Consider the following 19,111-nt stretch of genomic DNA (forward strand, 5'->3'; position numbering starts at 1 on the left):
CACTGCCCAAAGCATTATATAAATATATATATTTCGTTTCACGTTTATTTGCACTAGGGAGAAAAATACGCGACTCCTATTGATCAGCCTACATCTTAGCTTACCAATAGGAACCGAGATTTACAATTTGTCTGCTGTAAAGACTACTGAAATGAAATAGTATTATATACATTAACATATAATATCTATAAAATTTTAATATACATATATTAATTGCTTCATTGATTAAAATCATCCATCCCTCCATCCATCCATCATTCATCCCTTTAGTATATTTTGACAAACACTGAATTACTACGCTATTTCGAACAACCATATTTACTTAAATTTATTAGGGTTGTCGATAGGTTCCCAAAATATCAAATATATATCGTAATTTAGGGAATTTTTATTTTAAATTTATTAAAACCAAATCCCAGAATTGATTTTAAATGAATTTACATAAAATGTATGTTTAATTTTAGCTTCCATACCCACAAAAGTTTGTTTACTCTATTATAAACCAAACCGCGATAATACAAGCGTATAATCTATTGTCTAGTCAAATGTAATATATGTATATGTATGTAATTTTTAATCAACCAAATAAATATTTAAAGAAGAAAACTTTACAACTACAGTAGTATGTTGTAGTTTCTATATACTTATGTATGAACATAGATGTAGTAACAACATAATCGAATTAGCAGTATGCGCAATAGGTTCGAATCAATACCAATTTACAAAAAAAAAAAAAGAAAATGATTACGAATACATAACAATACCCAAACATTCGTAGCATTCCTCATACATTTTTTCTCTAATTTGAACAATGATGCTTAAAAACTCCATTTGTAATGTTTGTGTAGCATGAGCTAAAATCAGTAGCAGAGTCTATCAACAGCTCGTTTATCTGAGCTATGTACATACATATATGTATATGTAGAGGCGTGCGATAAATGCACCAAGACTACCGTATTAGAACCGCAGACTTGAATGAAAGTCTATAATCAGACGATAGGCAATAATAAAAAAAATCCGGAACCGAAGTAGAACTACACATGACCCTAGCCTGGGGTTTCTTACAGAAATGAAAGTACCGGTTACTGATTTACAAAGATTCATTTATTTGATCGTTGACACTATTTTCATTATGAAAATCATTGGAATCAACAATATTTTCGTTTAATTATTTTTAATACAAAGCGCTAATTTTATTATATTCAAAAATATACTTGTTTTTGCTACGCGTGAGATAATCTCAAATTTACATAGCGGAAACATAACAGTCGTTTAATTTCAAAGGTCAATGCCTATTTCGATTATTAAACTAAAAAACATAATAACCCTATATTTGGTGCCCCTCCCTTGCCAACTGGTAGCAATCGTAATATATTATTAATTATGATATATTATTAATCCGTTAATATATTATTTAAACCAACTAGCCAACGATTATAGGGTACTTGTTTAGTAGTGCGGCTCGCACTTTACACTCAAAAATCTATTTTTACACTTTTTACACTCGCTTTAACGTCATGTTTCGACACGTTGTTAACAGGTGGTGTAGTAACGTAGAATTTTCAAATGTATTCCTACCTTATAGCGTAAACAAAGATACGAAGATATGAAGAAGAGTCGCGCCCATATAACTTCATTCGCCTGATAAGCGTAGCCAGATATAAAGTCCCGGTTTATTCCTCGTTTCCGCTTATTTTCCGATTTGACAGAATGCCGCATTCGTTCTTTCTATTGGGTGTTATGCATTATTAAACGAATAAAAAACGTACAAACGTATTAAGACCTATGTATAAACTTCAGGAAAGTGCGCGAATACTGATTTTAGCACTTAAAGGATTCACAGACGAGTTGGTCAACCCTGTCGTCAACGGGTCTACCTCACGGGACCGAAAGTGAAAAGGTTGAAAAAGCAAATATCGGAAGGCAAAGATCGAAAATCGAAAGATCTTAAGTCGAAAGATCAAAAAAAAAATGGTGCATGGTAAACGGTACTGTGTATATATATAATATATATATATCAGTGGCATGCGGTGAAATTATCTCTCTTTTTGTCATACAGCCTTGTTTAATGTGCGCGCGCTGGATACGGGAGGAAAATCCTGTTCCTCTTGTTCCTGTTGTATCCTGCTCGCGCAAATTAAGCGAGGATGTACGACGGGGGGAGAGAGACTTTTATTGCACGCTACTGATATATATACTAACCGTTTTTCATATGTATGCATGATAAATGAATATTTTCGACTTTTTCACGGTCACCCGTCGTCAACATGCCATGTTGATGACAATATTGTTCGTATGTGGGCATGTTGGTGGTTTGCATTTCATGTCAGGGCAACGGTTGACAGCAATATTGACGACAAGGTTGACCAACCAAGTTGTTCGTCTGTGGGCCCTTAGGGCGGTTTCAGACTAGCGTTTTTTTCTGCGCGTATACGGTCGTTTCGGTATACGCGCTTACACGCGCGCTACTTTTCGCGCTTCAAAAAACCGGACGCGCGCACACGAGCTTATTCCGGCGTTTTCGCTAAAACCGGTAGAGGTGATTTAGTATCAATATGGATAATACGAGCTTATAAGCGCGTCTACGCTCGTACGAGTTGCGCGTATGGAAAACGACGCGCCTATACGCGCCTACATGCACTTCAAAAAACGAGATTATACGCGCGTATAAAACGCTAGTCTGAAACCGCCCTTAAAGCATTTCTTACTATATAGTCGCAACGTAATGTCGCAGCGTAGTCACACGGGTTTGGTGCAAACGATCGAAAAGCGCCAGACAGATTGAACCACAGATTAACTGGATGGCTGCTTTAAACGCAATGCTCGACTTCACGAATTAAAAATTGCACATCAGATGACGAGTAACCTTTCGATGTGCACAGATGCAATTATTAAAATTGAGTTGGATCTTTCTAGCGAGTTTTCAATAATTTAATAAGGAAAAATTCGGAACTAAAGTATCAGAAGCACAGAACGTATACAGGGTAGGTATGTCGGGACTTCGGGTTGATTTCGCTTAGTGTAAGTGCGAGCAGTGCGCACGCATAAGGTACACGTGTCGTTAATCTGTGGTTCAGTCTGTCTGGCGCTTTTCGATCGTTTGCACCGCATCGAGTCGCACATAAGCGTGAGCCACACTACTAAACAAGTGCCCACTGTATTGTAACCTTTTTTAATATCAGCGCTCCCTCTGTTGTAGTTTGTAGTTCTTCATAAAAATTTGCTCTAGGTGCAAATGTAGCTTCATAACCTGAGTTCAACCCATCAGTACAGAGACGTTGACCCAGTAACCTGGAGATTTCGCCTAAGAATGGCACCCAGTCAGTGGTAACCCTAGGTTTGACCGGTTCCGGAGTTAGCGCGTGGCCACGCGATATGGCGTGACGTTTGGGAGGGATAGTAGAGGGGGACCAAATGAGAGGGTGCAACGGAGGGAAAGGAGGGGCTTTAGAAGGCGCATGTGCACAAGTAGAGGGACAACTCAACTCATCAGGCCACTGAGGAGTTGGCAGCTGACGCGCGAACCACGCGTTTTTCCCGTTATCACAAGCCGCAAATAAAATACCCACGTCTGAAATGGGGGACAAGGCTAAATCCGTCGCCATCAACCTGGACGCAATTCTCATGCAACTGGGACAATTCGGGAAATTCCAACTCTTCAACTACATGCTCATCATTGTCCCGGTCATATTCGCCGCGTGTAACAATGGAAATTACATATTTTCCGCCGGTGACCTCGAGTACAGGTATGTGAATCGACCATGGTGTAGTGTTTGTACGTACACGTGTTCCAGAAGATGTTTCTTTTCCGTGATTTTTTCCTACTGTGATAACGATGTAGCAATTTAGTAGTGTTCTGATAAAAATTCTAAATAGTAAATATTGTAATTCTAGTCTGTACTTAAAATGCGGTTTGGACGTGTAAAAAAATGGTCTAGAATTTTCCATAAATGTTCTGTGTTTTTGTTTAAAGGCGGTAACTATGGACGCTTAATCTCATGTTTACACTTTTGACATGTGTTTCACGTTTTGATACAATGCAATGTACATTATATATATACATATGTCGATAGATCTTATCGCGACCTATAAAGAGTTAAATTACATATGCACATATATTATGTGTAGCTTGCAATATTCTGGATTTTTTGCATTAATTTTACAAGTAAATTTTAAAAAAATAAAATAAAAAATCGCATAATACAAACACATATTGCGTATACGTATTTAATATGTATTATGAGTTTGGATATGCTGTGTAGGTATTTCTTAGTTATATTATTTCAATAAAATAAAATAATACTAAGCAAATCCTATTTGAATTTTGGATTTCATCTGAAAATTTTCAGATGAAAATTCTGACAGTTATATTTTGAAGTTTAAATAAAAAGTTATTTGAAAAAATACATAGATGTCTCTTTAAATATACGCATATAAAAGTATTGTTTTCGTTCAAATAAGTAAAATATTAAACAATCGCATCGATTTATTCGACTAATGGTGAGCAATAATAATGCATGTAGGGGGTTGCATTTTTTTATTTCTTTTATATTATGTGCTAATACCAAACATATAGAAAACGTCTGATTTGCGCAAGAAGACATGTCAACTTCGTAACTTCTGTTAAACTGGGCGCTGATCTCTTAAATATTAAATACATTTAAAATATTTAAGAAGAGGTCTCCCTTTAAAACGTATAAATATGCGCTGCTCTTATTTAGTTTGTACATACATACATACATACATGAACATTCTGGACGAAATTAAATTTATAACTGATTTTATAAAACCACGTTTAATAATTACTATTATAATATAAACGTATCTTTATGTCTGGAGTAGGGACTCCCAATCGATGAGTAATTTTAAAGTCCTAGGGGGTGAATTGCTGAATTTTGATTCTTATTCTTATTATATTTTTTTTTTTTCATTAAAATTAATATTACTAGCTTTTACAATTTCTCATATAAATTTTCACTTCAGTAATAGATTAAATAAAGTAAAATATGATTGGTGACGTGTTAAGGCCAAAAGCCATAACACTATCAATGGAGAAGAAAGACCTTAATGTGTTATTTGTATCAAAGTTTTGTCAATGATTCAATTTCTTAAAGCAAAATTTGCTGTTGCATTTGTTGATCCACAACTAAAGAACAGGGAAAAACAGATTTTTTTTCTTTTTTGAACTTAATGGGAATAATCTCGATAAATAAAAATAAAGCTGGACTCAACAGCGAATTTTCGAGAAAAAAGCGAAATATTTTATGTAATATTTCTATATAAAAGTAGGAAAAACCCACATATAATTGAGGAAACGTTAATCTAACCGTGCTCACAAATTGATAGAAATTATGTTGTGAAATGGATTGGAGTAAAAATAGGGGGAAGGGGAATTATATTCGAAAAAAATAGCTGGAATGGTTTATAAGATTTTTAAATATTAAAAACACATAATATGATACATATATGTATGTACAAATGTACATATATACAAGTATATCAAACACATCAACGAACGTATTTTGAAGTTTTAATGGGTATCAACAAACGATATGCACATTTTATTACTGTGAAAGTCCAACATTATTTTTAATTATATGTATGTGATTTTTCAAAAAGACAGACATGTCTGCCACGTGAATATCCACGATGATATCATCCAGATCTCCAATCAAATCAGATCAATTGCATTATGATAAAATCACACCTTCCGATTTATAGTAATATTGTGACGTCAGGCGCGGAATTCGACACTAAACAGATAGGCGTAACATTCGACTATATAAAAATATTAATATATTATATTTATTTGTAACCAAAGGCGAATTTATGATGTTTTACAAAGATTGAAAACAATGGTATTGTGCATTACATTTTATTCACTGTTTTCATTCACGTTGATCGTAAGTATGTATGTATGTATATGTATTATATGAATATATGTATCGACTGTGTAAATTTCAATACGGATGCATTTAATCATAATATTTTATGGGATATACATTCTACAATTAAAAATGGTGCATACATATTCGTCGTTATTGCGTCGTAAGAATTCTAAATACATATATGTACATATTTTCGTCACATAAAATTTTTAAACGTAGCAAATCAAATAGATCTAACTAAAAGTATCCGCAATTTCATACACCAATGTAATTTTTTTTAAATTGCGTAATATTGTATGGGTAGTTTAATACTACGAAAATCTGTAATCTCGCGGTTTTTTTTAATTCATAAAAATAAAATCTGTTTCATTCATTAAACATTCTATTTTACGGAGCTTTTTTGCAACAAATTAAAGCAGAAAGCACTCGGTCAGTTTCGATGACCTCATTGGAAATTATGCAATTTTGGACAGCTGCAACGCCCTTGACGCGAAATTTCTCCATGCAGTTTTTTGGTACACTCAATATTTCCAACGAAAAATTGCACACTAAAAAAACTCGAATGTGAGAACAAGTATCTTAAATATATGAAATTCTTCAGAAAAAATAATAGGAACATTTAATAAAAACATAATATTTGCATAATTTTGTTGTTTGGATTTTTACGTAAAGATGTCAACAACACAAGCTGTCTGCAAAACTGCAAAACAATTTAAATATCAAAGTATGTATACAAAAGTTTCGCATATTATTTGGTCAAGGTCGTTCGCAGCTTTCCTACTTCAAAAATAGCTTCGTCAATTCTTTCACCAGGTCAAGTCTAATATAATACATATTTTTGGATTAATTATGAAACCAAATTTCGCAAAATTGAACTCGAAAAAATTATACCGTAAAAAAGTATAGTAAAAAAGCTACCTGGACTTAACTGACATATTTGTGAATCGAGGTATCGAGTCTAGTATAATTTTAAACATTTTTAATGTACCTGGTAAAATTCAATATACATATGTACATACATACATACATACATAAATATATATACTGTATCGAATCTCTGTCAATAGTGTTAATTTAACGAATTTCGTGTTTGGAACTACTCCAACTTTTCGAAATTTACTTTTGACTATATAATATGTATATTTATCGCAATAGTATATTACGAGCTGCTCAAATGCACATAATGCGTTTATTTATCGTAAAATGTTTGAGTACATTTGTATTGTACAAGACATTCGATCACTCGTCAACATGTTTTTATTTGGTTAGTGAAAAATAAAATATGAATTGCAAATTAAAAACGAAAGTTTAATAAGTTTTCGATACTGTAATCAAGTATAATTGCCAGACATGTCAATTCCAGAGCTGTAAAATTGTAAAAAAAAAACACGACTTCGACTTCCATAATTTGACTCGGACTCCGATTTTAAAAATTAAATGTGTTCAATAATATTTTCATTGGGCTATTTTTCAAATATTTCTTGACTACTTATACAAAGTGCCGCATAGACAATATTTTATATTTTTATTTATGAATATACATAATACAAGTAACTAATAAAATGTACACATTTGAGACGGATTTGTCAAATATCAGCCATATCATTTGACCTAAGCCAGAATAAAAAACCTTGTAAAAAAAGACAAAGCCAGCATTAAGGTGAAATAACACAGGGAAGAACGGCACGGTGTGTGCTTGGCTCCCCGCTGTGGGGGGTCTCCCACATTTCTTCAAATATGGGATACACCGTTATCGATCACTGTCAACCAAGGATACAATTTTACCGAAAACACTCCAAGGGGGCGATTTTGGCGGCGTTTCATGAATATGTGCAAGGCATTCCACATTTTTTCGCATGTTTAAAACTATCTAAAAAAACATGTGCCACGTTCATCGCTGTGTTTTCGCACGCTGGTTGCGTTTATGTTTAGCACCGAGAGGTTACCGAGTTCGTTCCTGTGCTAATCTTTAATGCTGCTGGTCAGACTTGGATATTTGCGATTCCAAGTCGATCGTTTCCTATCAGAGTTTCACAATTTATCTGATTTCATTGTTGAAACGGTTCCTCCATCAAATTGGCAAAAACCATCCTGCCTGCTGTCACAAATATCTGAATTTGTGCACAATATGTAAAAATAAATGTACAAGTCTAAATCCATAGATGACTCTATGGATTAATTCATTCATTGTTAATTTCGTGTTCTTCAGTCTTCTCTTCTCAAAATTCAGCGATTTATGTAATAAAAAATGCTGCAATGTTTGTAATTAATTGTCTAGGAATACGCATTGGGGTTTATCTGTTAGGCATTCCTGGTATATATCTATGGAAAAACAATAATATTGGGTATTGGTGAGCCGTTAAATTACTTAATTAGTAATTCAATAGTCACTCAAATTTTTAGCCACTCCGACTCTTACCAAAAAGCTACGACTCTACGACTTCGACTCCGATTTTACAATCCTGATTAATCAACAGACTTTTTATGTTTAATTCAAAGCGATGCATTGCGATGATCTATTGAAGTTTTTTTTTTCTATTTATTTTTTGTTTTTATAAGCCCATGTGCTTATATATGTTTAAAAATATTTAGAAACAAGTAGTCGTATTTAACCGAATCAACCGTTATTCATTCTATCTTTGTATATATTTTGCATATGTTTATCTCATAATATGTCAATACTTCTCGTAAGACGACACGATTGAGATAAGATTGAGTTACTCCATGTAGCACCCAATATCGTTAATACACATTTTAAGAAGACCAGTACGATAATATTGTTTCATTTATGAAATACTCATAACTCTTAGATCCATGCATTAAATCTTTTTTTTTTGTGACAATCGTCTTTTGTTTTATTCAAAAAAAAAAATTTTTTTAACTGGATTCATCCACGGACAATCGAGAGTATATTATATGAAGATAAATCACTAATTGAAGAGGATATTCTATTATCCTAACTAGTTCGAATGGAACTAATTTACTTTCGCTGATCATTTTTTTTTTTTTGTAATTTTACACGGTTCGATGACTTCAATTAAGTGTTGTGTGATCACGTTATGGTGCTAATTGGTGGCAGTTTGTGTTCCTGAAAAATTGGGCTCACATTTCATTGTCGCCAATTACACGAATTACAGCAATTCGAGATGTATAAAGATTAGTCGGGGATAATAGGAAACTATATAGTGGTGATCAATTCCGAAATGCGTATTGACTTACCGCATAAACTGTGTATGTAGTCGAAGTCCTATATATAACCGCCATTCTCAACTATAAAAATAAATGTTTTATAGTATAATTATTAATTAAATTTAAACGTAAACTACGAGTACGTACGCCAGGGGCGTAACTAGAAAAATTGGGCCCGCATGCAAATGTTAGCAAAAGACCCCCCTTTAGTATTTTTTTTTTTATTGAAATTAAATTGATAATTAACACATCATTTAAATGTTCTTTTTCCTCACCTTCGAAGTCGGAAATTCTGCAATTACATCTTTCAAAGACAATTTAGAAATTTCTTCATGTTCAATCGATAATATTGCTAATTCACTGAGTCCTAGTTGACTTTTCGAATTCCTTTTACAGTCTTTTATTAATTTTTATTTACTAAAAGTTTGTTCAACACTAGCGACAGTGACCGGCTAAGTGAAAAATAATAAAAAGGCCGTGTACACTTCAACGAATTCACTTTCCATAGAATTATATTTTGAAATTAACAAATCCGAAAACTGTTTAATAGACATTGTTGCATTAAGATCACGTCTTATCAAAGTTATAACATGACTTTCAAGACAATATAATATACATGTATGTATAGTGTTGAAACTTTATCAAAATAAAAATTAACCAAAAAAACAGACAGAAAACCAAAATGTTTAGTTCTGAACAGGACCAGACGTCAATAGAGACTGAACGTTTTCAAGTTCATTCATGAAAATATAGTGTTTTCACGAGAGAAATGTAATAATAATAGAATAAATAATTGTTGTCAAAACTACGCGGTACGTCTCTATAAATACGCTACAACGCATGGAATACAATCGGAGCAATTTACTTATAAAAATGTATCCCATGTTGTTTATTGTGTGTTTTTGAATGCATTGTGCAATTTTTACCGATGCTTGCACATCGTGCGAGTAATATAAACAAACAGATCAATTTTTATCGTCTATACGTCGAGCACCAAGCATCAAATACGACGATACTATAAATCATCAAATACGATAAATTATTTAGGATTGTCTGTGGACAATCGTCACTTGACAACAATATGACGCCTAAAGCCACGGTTCGGTGATTACTAGTCAAATGTGAACCGGTCGCTCTAGATCGGTCACACGTGATAACCCGTCACACTAAAACTGGTCACGAGAAAACTGGTCACACCCTAAAATCGGTCACGAGAAAACTGGTTGACCGATTTTAGGGTGTGACCAGTTTTCTCGAGACTGGTTTACATATGACTAGTCACCGGAGCCTGAGGGGGCTGTGTATTGTTCAAAGGTTGTAAATGCATTGTTAAAGGTTTGGCGAACAATGGATAGCACTGTGACTATCCTACCTCTACATATGACTAGTAGTCCGTTTACCAAAGCCACTTCTATTAATATAACATTTCTCTGGTTTTTACCCCCAATCCCACACCTAAAACATTGTTCTTTCGATGCCCAACCAATACTCAACACCATTGAAGAAATATAACTGGCAGTCGCAAAGATAATAGAACATAAAAGACTAGCTCTATGCGAACCGAATTTCCCCGTTATTTCCCCGAATTATAGTTTGGGTGTGTTACAAATTGTAACTTGCAACGGCAATCCACAAATATACAACAAGACAACCTAAATGCAACTTAAAAAGTAAGATCTCTTATTTCATATTTTTTAAGGAATTTAATTTTATATACTCATTTCTTTCGTTGTAAGCGCGGTCCTTAATAAAAAAAAATTGATTCTTTTTTTCTTCATAAAAAGCTCAATTATCAGAATAAGGAAATTAACAGGACAAGAAAACAAATTTGTGCTTTAAATTCAACGACACTTGAATAGGAAAGAGCTTTGTCTTTTAGTGTTGTTTAATGTAGTTGTTATATTTCCGTTGCTAAGGTGCAAGAAAAGGTTGAGATCTCCCCGTGTAATACCCGAAAATCAATCGACACACAATACAGAACGGAAGAAAGTACTTTATTATTATTCCCTGTTCGAAATGGATCTGTTGCCCAACAGTGATGTCTAGAAGTAATCTGGTGTCTACGGCATATTCAGTCAGTTCAGTGGCGGCTATCCGACCATCACGGACGTCTTCCAACACCAGTCGTCAGAATTCCACCAAAAATCTACAGATCGATCTATTCCTCTCCGGGGATGAAGATCGCTAGGCATAAGAATGTCGTCAATCTGGACGTCATTCTTTCCGAGTTAGGTCAATTCGGAAAATACCAACTCCTGAACTATTTGCTGATCGCAATGACGGTCAGCTGCGCCGCCATGTACAATTCCAACTACATTTTCTCCGCTGAAGACACCGAATACAGGAAAGTGACGCTTTTGGCGCCAATTTAGAATCTAGGAATAAATCATACCATCAATTCCGCACTGTCGTATTTAAACTATTCTATGTACTATATGCAATATATATTTTTAGATGGCATTTAATTTCCGATAAACGTAAACGTTAAATAAATTATTTTAATGCCATGACGAATTCTTCTCAAAGTTAAATTTTCCGTAAGAAATAAATAAATAATTATACTTAATAATGCTCCTCAATACACTGATATCCATATCGTTTTGTGTTCTAAACTACATATATAAAATTATCGCGTTTGACCTGTGTGGTTTATGTTACAGAGAAAACTCAACAAATTGTTTGATATCGTATTATTCTGATATGAAATACATACATATGTACATATTTAGTTTATATTGTTTCGCTTGCATTCTTTAGTTTCAATTGCGACGAATATGTAATTAACCACAAAAAATATCTAAATATAACAAAAAACTTTCCACTTTTCTAATGATGATTTTATGATTCAACGTATGTTTTACCATTAAAAAACAAATACATATACTGACTAAATTTAACAAGTGCATAACATATGGTGCCTTTCTCGGATCATGTGAACAAGAACAGCTGGAAGTTGTTTTTTACTTTTTTTTTTATCTTCAATCTTTTTACATTTCCCACTGTTTTAATTATTTGAAATGAATCCTTCAAGTCTGATTATATCTCGTTCTGCAAATTTTGACTTGCTTTTGAAATTAAAGTTTTTTGGAGAATATTCGCTCGCTTAGCATTATAATTAACAAGATATTAAATGTTGTCGTCAAAATACATGTAATCCAATTAATTACTTAATTAACAGGCAGCTTAAAAGTACATTAATATATGTACTAAAATTTTTTTTTATCTATAATATTTTAACGGGACATTTGATTTATATATGTACATTGTTAAAGATTTGTGAAATATAGATATATAGGTTTTTCAATCCAAATTGACCCTTTTTCATTTCAAATTAAACCTTTTTTATTTCAAATTGACATTGAAACGGGGTAAATTTTAAATGAAAAACCTGTATACATGTAAAAATAAGACATGATCGTTTGTCGAATTACATATATAGTATTTTAATTGAGCCACTTTCAGATCTTCTGAAAAAAGTCATCGTATTTAAATATAGTGTAATTTTTCGTATATTGCTATTTTCTTAATTTACAAACCTTGTTGTTTCTCCTCTTATCTTTATGTCTTCTGTACATTCTTTCATTAATGATCAATTATCTGTGTATGGGTCTACCTCACGGCACCGAAAGTGAAAAGGTCGAAAAAGCAAATATCGGAAGGCTAAGATTGAAAATCGAAAGATCTTAAGTCGAAAGATTAACAAAAAAAGGGTGCATGATAAACGTTACTAAGTATATATAATATATGTATATGAGTGGCATGCGGTGAAATTATCTCTGTTTTTGTCATACAGCCTTGTTTAATGTGTGCGCGCAGGATACGGGAGGAAAAGCCTGTTCCTCTTGTTCCTGTTGTATCCTGCTCGCGCAAATTAAGTGAGGATGTACGACGGGGGGAGAGAGACTTTTACCGCACGCCACTGATATATACATATACTAACCGTTTTTCATATATATGCATGATAAACGAATATTTTCGACTTTTTCACTGTCGACTTTTTCACTGTCGACTTTTTCACGGTCACCCATCTGTTTATATATTTATATTCAAATAAAAATAAAATAGTGTTTTACTTGTAAATGTGTATACAGTCAATAAAGTGAAAGAAAAAACTCACTCTTGATAAATTTTCATGAAGAATGTTGCTATTCATATTTTGTTCTAATTAGTCAAACTGTTATATGCCTCAATCTAATCATCTAATATATAATTTCGAAAGAGACTTGTTAACTATAGTTGGGTGGGAAACAAAAATAAGTTTCCATGATGACAAATAAATTCGCCTCCGGCCCCCGGGGGGGGGGGCGCCGGATTCTGATATACATATAATTTCGAAAGAGACTTTTTTATAGATGTTTGTTTGTTCGTGAGAGTCAATTTAATAAAAAAAAACAAGTGAATATTCAAATAATTTTATATAAAATAAAGCTATTCAAATAAATTTAATAAAATGATTGCTATAAGATTAGTCATGTTTAAGCGGTTTATATTACAAATACCGAGTGAAGTCGGGTAAAATCACTAGTTAGCTATAAAATTACTTATTTTTATGAATATTCCCAATTGTCAGAACAAACATACATATAGCCATCTAATTTTCCCCTTCTAATAATTGAGGAATTCATCCCGATGCGCACATGCAAAATAGATTCCTTGTATTATTTCAGACGTCTGCGCCACTAAACCCGCCTGGCCCGTCTATAAATATCATTGACACCAGTGAGACCCGACTCTTGGTTTAGTTTAACTATCGTTTAAATTTCAAATGATTAATCATGAACCGACATCAATTCGAGGCTAATGAATTATAATTATAGCTAATAGATAGCGAAAGAGTCATCTGCCACAATTTTATTTTTTTAAAAATTAATAATACAATCGTTTTCCCATCAATCAACATTAATCAATTGCTAGGTTTCAATTCATTAAAATTAACCTTTACACTGATTACGCTACAAATACATATACGTATATAATTTCTACAATGACGTTTTCAATAGTATTTTCTCATTGAAAATATTTTAAAACACATGTTTTTGATATTTTGTGTAATTGAATATTCTGCCGTCTTATTGCACGAGTGCGAATATGCTTAAATATTTATTTATGTGCGACAACAGTTGAATAACCACATGATGGAGTGTACTACATACATAAGACTAATTATTTGCCATTCTTTATTATTAATTCTAGAATATTTTAACGTTGAATTGTAATCTATTCTGAAATTATTACTTAATAAGTAGGGAAAAATTTTCACTAAATCTACCCCGCGTCTCCTCAACACGATCGGTCGTCACGCCACATCCCTATGCATAACGTATTCTAAACTTTGTTTTTTTTATATCTCCATACTTCTCTACTAGAAAATTATTCATCATTTAATTTTTGAATGAAATATGTACATGAGTTCCCATAAGTGACAAAAACCATATCAAATTTTAATTTCACTGATGGTTATCAGAAATATATAGAATCCATCGTTTATTGATATGCAAAATCAACCATGAATTTGTTAAAAACGTTGCATATATTGTATGTAGTTGATGCTCATTAAAATCAACTATCAAGCGGAAAAGAACATTGAAAAATTATTGAACACAATATGCACTACGTTCATATGTATGTATGAACATGACCCGTGGTTATATTTATTTAACCTTTTATACTAAGCTTCATCAATGTTTTCAATTGCCAACTTATTATTTTTGCTATCAATATACATCCATCAATTATTTTTGTACTACACAATTCACTGAAACATTTAAACGGGAAATTTTGTTGCATTTAATGTTTTGAACAGAAACTATTTAATAAATCCTGAAACCTGTTGTTGTTATACATTTTCAGTAATCGCTATTTGGAAAACAACCATTAGTAGAATGGTTTTTGAAAACCGTTTGTTTCAAAATTGGGATGTGACACTACTGATAATACGAATCTTGTATAAGTATAGTAACAATTCAAAAACTCATATTAGAGTCTATATGTATATAACTTATTTTTAAATATCTACATGAACGTGAGGTTATCATAAACTTATCGTTCAGAATATGCAACGGAACACACAAAATAATGACGTATCAAATAATTTCGTAATAATAGATAGTATTTATTCAATTCTATATTGTCTGATTTAATCAATTTCTAATTATAGATGTCGTATACCAGAATGCGACCCATTGGAGAATCCGATTTTGGAAACGGACTGGTTGGTTAATGCTATGCCGTCGAGTGGTGATCCTCGTAGATGTTCCCGTTATGCTACGAAAAATACAACAGAAATTCCAGATCCCGGAGGACAGGATGTTTGCAATCCTGATTTATTCAACCAAAGTCAAATTATAAAGTGTGAAGAATGGGTTTATGGCCAAGGAGACTCTATAGTAAAAGAGGTGTGCAATTAATTTTCAAAATTGTGATACGCTATGAAATTAGTTTTACTTAAAGGATCCAATAAGGAACTTTTAAAGGATCCAATAATGAACTCCCCTAAAGGAACTTTTTTTCTACTGTGGAAAATTTATAAACTATTATTAATTTGAATTGGGTCCTTTATGCAAAACTAAATTTATAAAATATATTTTGCATTGATTTTATTTACATTTATGTATCATTTTCAATTTTTATTTGTTTCAGTTAGGATTACAATGCCAATCTTGGAAAAGAACCTTAGTTGGAACTATACACAGTTGCGGATTATTGACTGCTTTACCTATTGTTGGTTTTGTGTCCGACCGATATGGAAGAAAAATAGCTTTGGTGTCTTCAGCATTTTTTGCTGGAGTTCTCGGACTAGCAAGATCATTCGCCAACAACTACTATACTTTTATTGCATTTGAATTCCTCGAACCGACACTAGGTTCTGGAGTTTACAGTTCAGCCTTCATACTCGGTCAGTTTATATTCCGGTATATGTACATACATACATATATATACATGTATTTTTATATAATTATTTATGATTTATAATATTTTTTCACATTATAGGGATGGAACTTGTCGGTCCAAAGCGTCGTGTATTAGGTGCAACCATACTATGTATGTTTTATTCTTTCGGAGCCATGTTACTCGGTGTGTTCGCCTGGTTGTTGCCATATTGGAGAACTTTCCTACGCGTCATATACGCTCCATCACTATTTTTCATATCATATTTTTGGTTTACCCACGAAAGTGTCCGGTGGCTGATCAGCAAAGGCCGGTACGAATCGGCGGTGAAGATTTTGAAGAAAGCTGCCAAAACCAATGGCGTAACACTCACCGAAAAATCAATGGAGAGTTTATACTCCAATGTTGAGTCGAAAAACCTTCAGAGTGAATCTGTGCAAGCAGATGATGGTGCGGACATTGAATTGACGCCCTTACGACAAGTGATACGCTCGCCTATAATATTGACTCGAGTGCTTAAGTGTTCGTTTTGGTGGATTACGTGCACGTTTGTTTACTACGGTCTGTCAATTAATGCCGTATCATTAGCTGGCAATTCCTATTTGAACTACATTCTTGTGAGCACAGTTGAACTTCCAGCTTATTTGACCAGTTTCGTTTTGTTGGATCGCATCGGAAGAAAGTATACCCTCTGCGCTGCGTTCCTCACCAGTGGGGCCGCTTGCATAGCATTCCCCTTTTTACCAGCAGGTATATAACTTTAAATTTCAAAACATAACTAGAATATAATCGACCAGTATCATATTTTGATATACCCAAATATTATATACAAACTTGGTTATAATGGGTAATAAATGATCAGTTTTATATTGACACTCACACTAACGGAATGCTTTAAAGTGAAAATCTGACTGCAATGGACTGTTGTCTAAGAAGTTTCATCAAAACATTGTAATATTTTACTTTAGGATTGCTCAATTGGTATATACGAAATATGCAAATTTGAAAAGTTCGTTTTTTGTTTGTTTGTAATGACTATAATTTACTAGTAAGCAAATTCGACTGTATTTGAAACATGAATTTTGTTTAGAGTTTAGGGCTTTTTGCCAAAAATATCTCTTTTAAACATACGTTTCGACTTTCTAATATTATATTAGTATCTAGTATCGATAGGAATGTTTAAGCCCTATACAATAAGCGGCGGGCTTGGTTTTATCAATTCTCGTTAAATGAACTCTCCGTTTCTATACTTGAATATTGTAATTTGTCATCAATTTTGAATAAGATTAATAATTTTATGTTTATTACAACTACATACATACATGCATGTGTATAGGTATGTACATATCCATTTAATTTAATTAAACATTTTTCATATACTCCTAGAACCAAGCCGATGAGATGAGACTTTTTTTCATAATTTTGGTTAAGTTGATGATTATCGTGGCAATCCTAGCTTTGGAAACTGTAGATGTGGATAGTGGCAGCACTCTTATGTGGAATTATATGTATAGGTAGATTCCTAAATCGGAAAAATTTCGTCACATACAGTCAGTCATTTATAGATTCACCATTAAGTGTGTATGTTTGTATGTCTAGAAAAGCAGCAACTTTATCCATGAACATCACACTCTTGCTATGTTTGATTGTCAACAATTTTTGATACATAATGGTGAATCTATGCCTTATATATTTCCTTTAATTATGAGTTGACTTTTTGGGTTAAAAATAAACAGCAAATTGAAAAATACAGTCGTTAGCCGATTTGGATTTAAATAATTCATAAACATGATGAATAAAATTGTTGCTTATATTTCCAGATATGAAATGGTTGTCTACATTGGCATATTTGATGGGAAAGTACTGCATAACAATGGCTTTCGGTTCGTTGTATGTGTACACATCAGAATTATTCCCAACCCCTCTTCGCCATTCCCTTTTGAGCTCTTGTTCGATGATTGGAAGAATTGGTTCAATTGTAGCACCGCAGACGCCTTTATTAGTAAGTTAATGTCTAATGTCATAAACAACATTGTGAATCTTGTAAGATTTAGTATGTACGTGATCTAATTTATAACCCCTCCATACTTTCAGGCGGAATATATGCCGTCGTTACCAGCGTTGATGTTCGGCAGCTGTTCATTCATAAGTGGTTTGTTGATGTTGACGTCGCCGGAAACACTTAACATCAAGCTTCCCGACACAATCGAGGAAGCGGAGAACATCTCCAAAAAACCGGTCAGCCAACGCACCAAAATCGTATAGCTCCACAGCAGCAGCGAGTGTTTTCCAATCGACTGATTTAAATTTAAGTGTCACTTTGGACTTAGGAGCGCAAGATCAATCCGAAATTGGCTCACTATAACCCGAAAGACACACCTGAAAATTAGTATTATTGTGTATTACTTGTATTTACATTTAAAATATTATGTGCCTCAAACTATCATACATGTTTAAATTGTGAACGTCTTTAATCAGCACAATATGTCTGATCTCATCGATTGTTACTAACAATTTATTTTAAAACAATGTAATACAGAAGAATTTCAGTCTTAACAAATGCAACCAATATTCCTTTTTTTGATATGTAATGTGAATTATACAAATCAATCGTTATTGCAAAGCCGTTGTTAATGAAGTTGAGACTGAATAAACATATTTTTAAGGATTTTATATTTAAATTAATCGAAATTTTATTACAAAATCAAAACATTCTACAAAATAAATCTGAATCATATTGTGAATATTTTTTTATATCAAACAATATGTTAATTAATATTTTATACCGAATATTAAATAAGCATGAAAGCGTCATAGTAACCAATTTTCACAGCGTCGTTACTTATTTGTAAATTTGAGACTTTTATTTAATTTTTATAAAAAAAATAGTTAAATGATTAAACTTGCTATTTTGTCAGTATACGTAAATGCATTTAGAATTGCAATTATAATATTTATTTTTATACAGTACCTTTATTAAAACAGACTAAACATAAAAACACTTTTTTGAATGAATAACATAACACAAAAAATATTTATACGATATTTTTATGTAAGTGTTGATTTGTTATAAAGAATGATACATTCCCAGAACCAATGAAATACATCATTCTAAGAAAAGAAAATTTATTTTTTATTATTGACTA

The 19,111-nt window shown here is 32.8% G+C and overlaps 1 protein-coding gene across 1 annotated transcript; it reads left to right on the forward strand.

Moving 5' to 3' along the window:
- Positions 1–3,139: 3,139 nt before the first annotated feature.
- On the forward strand, positions 3,140–19,082 carry LOC143917028 (organic cation transporter protein-like). Its single transcript, XM_077438397.1, has 6 exons — positions 3,140–3,746; positions 15,235–15,472; positions 15,717–15,972; positions 16,068–16,715; positions 17,786–17,967; positions 18,060–19,082. The coding sequence occupies exons 1-6, from the start codon at positions 3,577–3,579 to the stop codon at positions 18,228–18,230; spliced, it is 1,665 nt and encodes a 554-aa protein (XP_077294523.1). The 5' UTR covers positions 3,140–3,576; the 3' UTR covers positions 18,231–19,082.
- Positions 19,083–19,111: the final 29 nt, after the last annotated feature.

Source organism: Arctopsyche grandis, chromosome 9 (genome assembly GCF_051622035.1).
Source record: "Arctopsyche grandis isolate Sample6627 chromosome 9, ASM5162203v2, whole genome shotgun sequence".
Taxonomy (NCBI): Eukaryota; Metazoa; Arthropoda; class Insecta; order Trichoptera; family Hydropsychidae; genus Arctopsyche; species Arctopsyche grandis.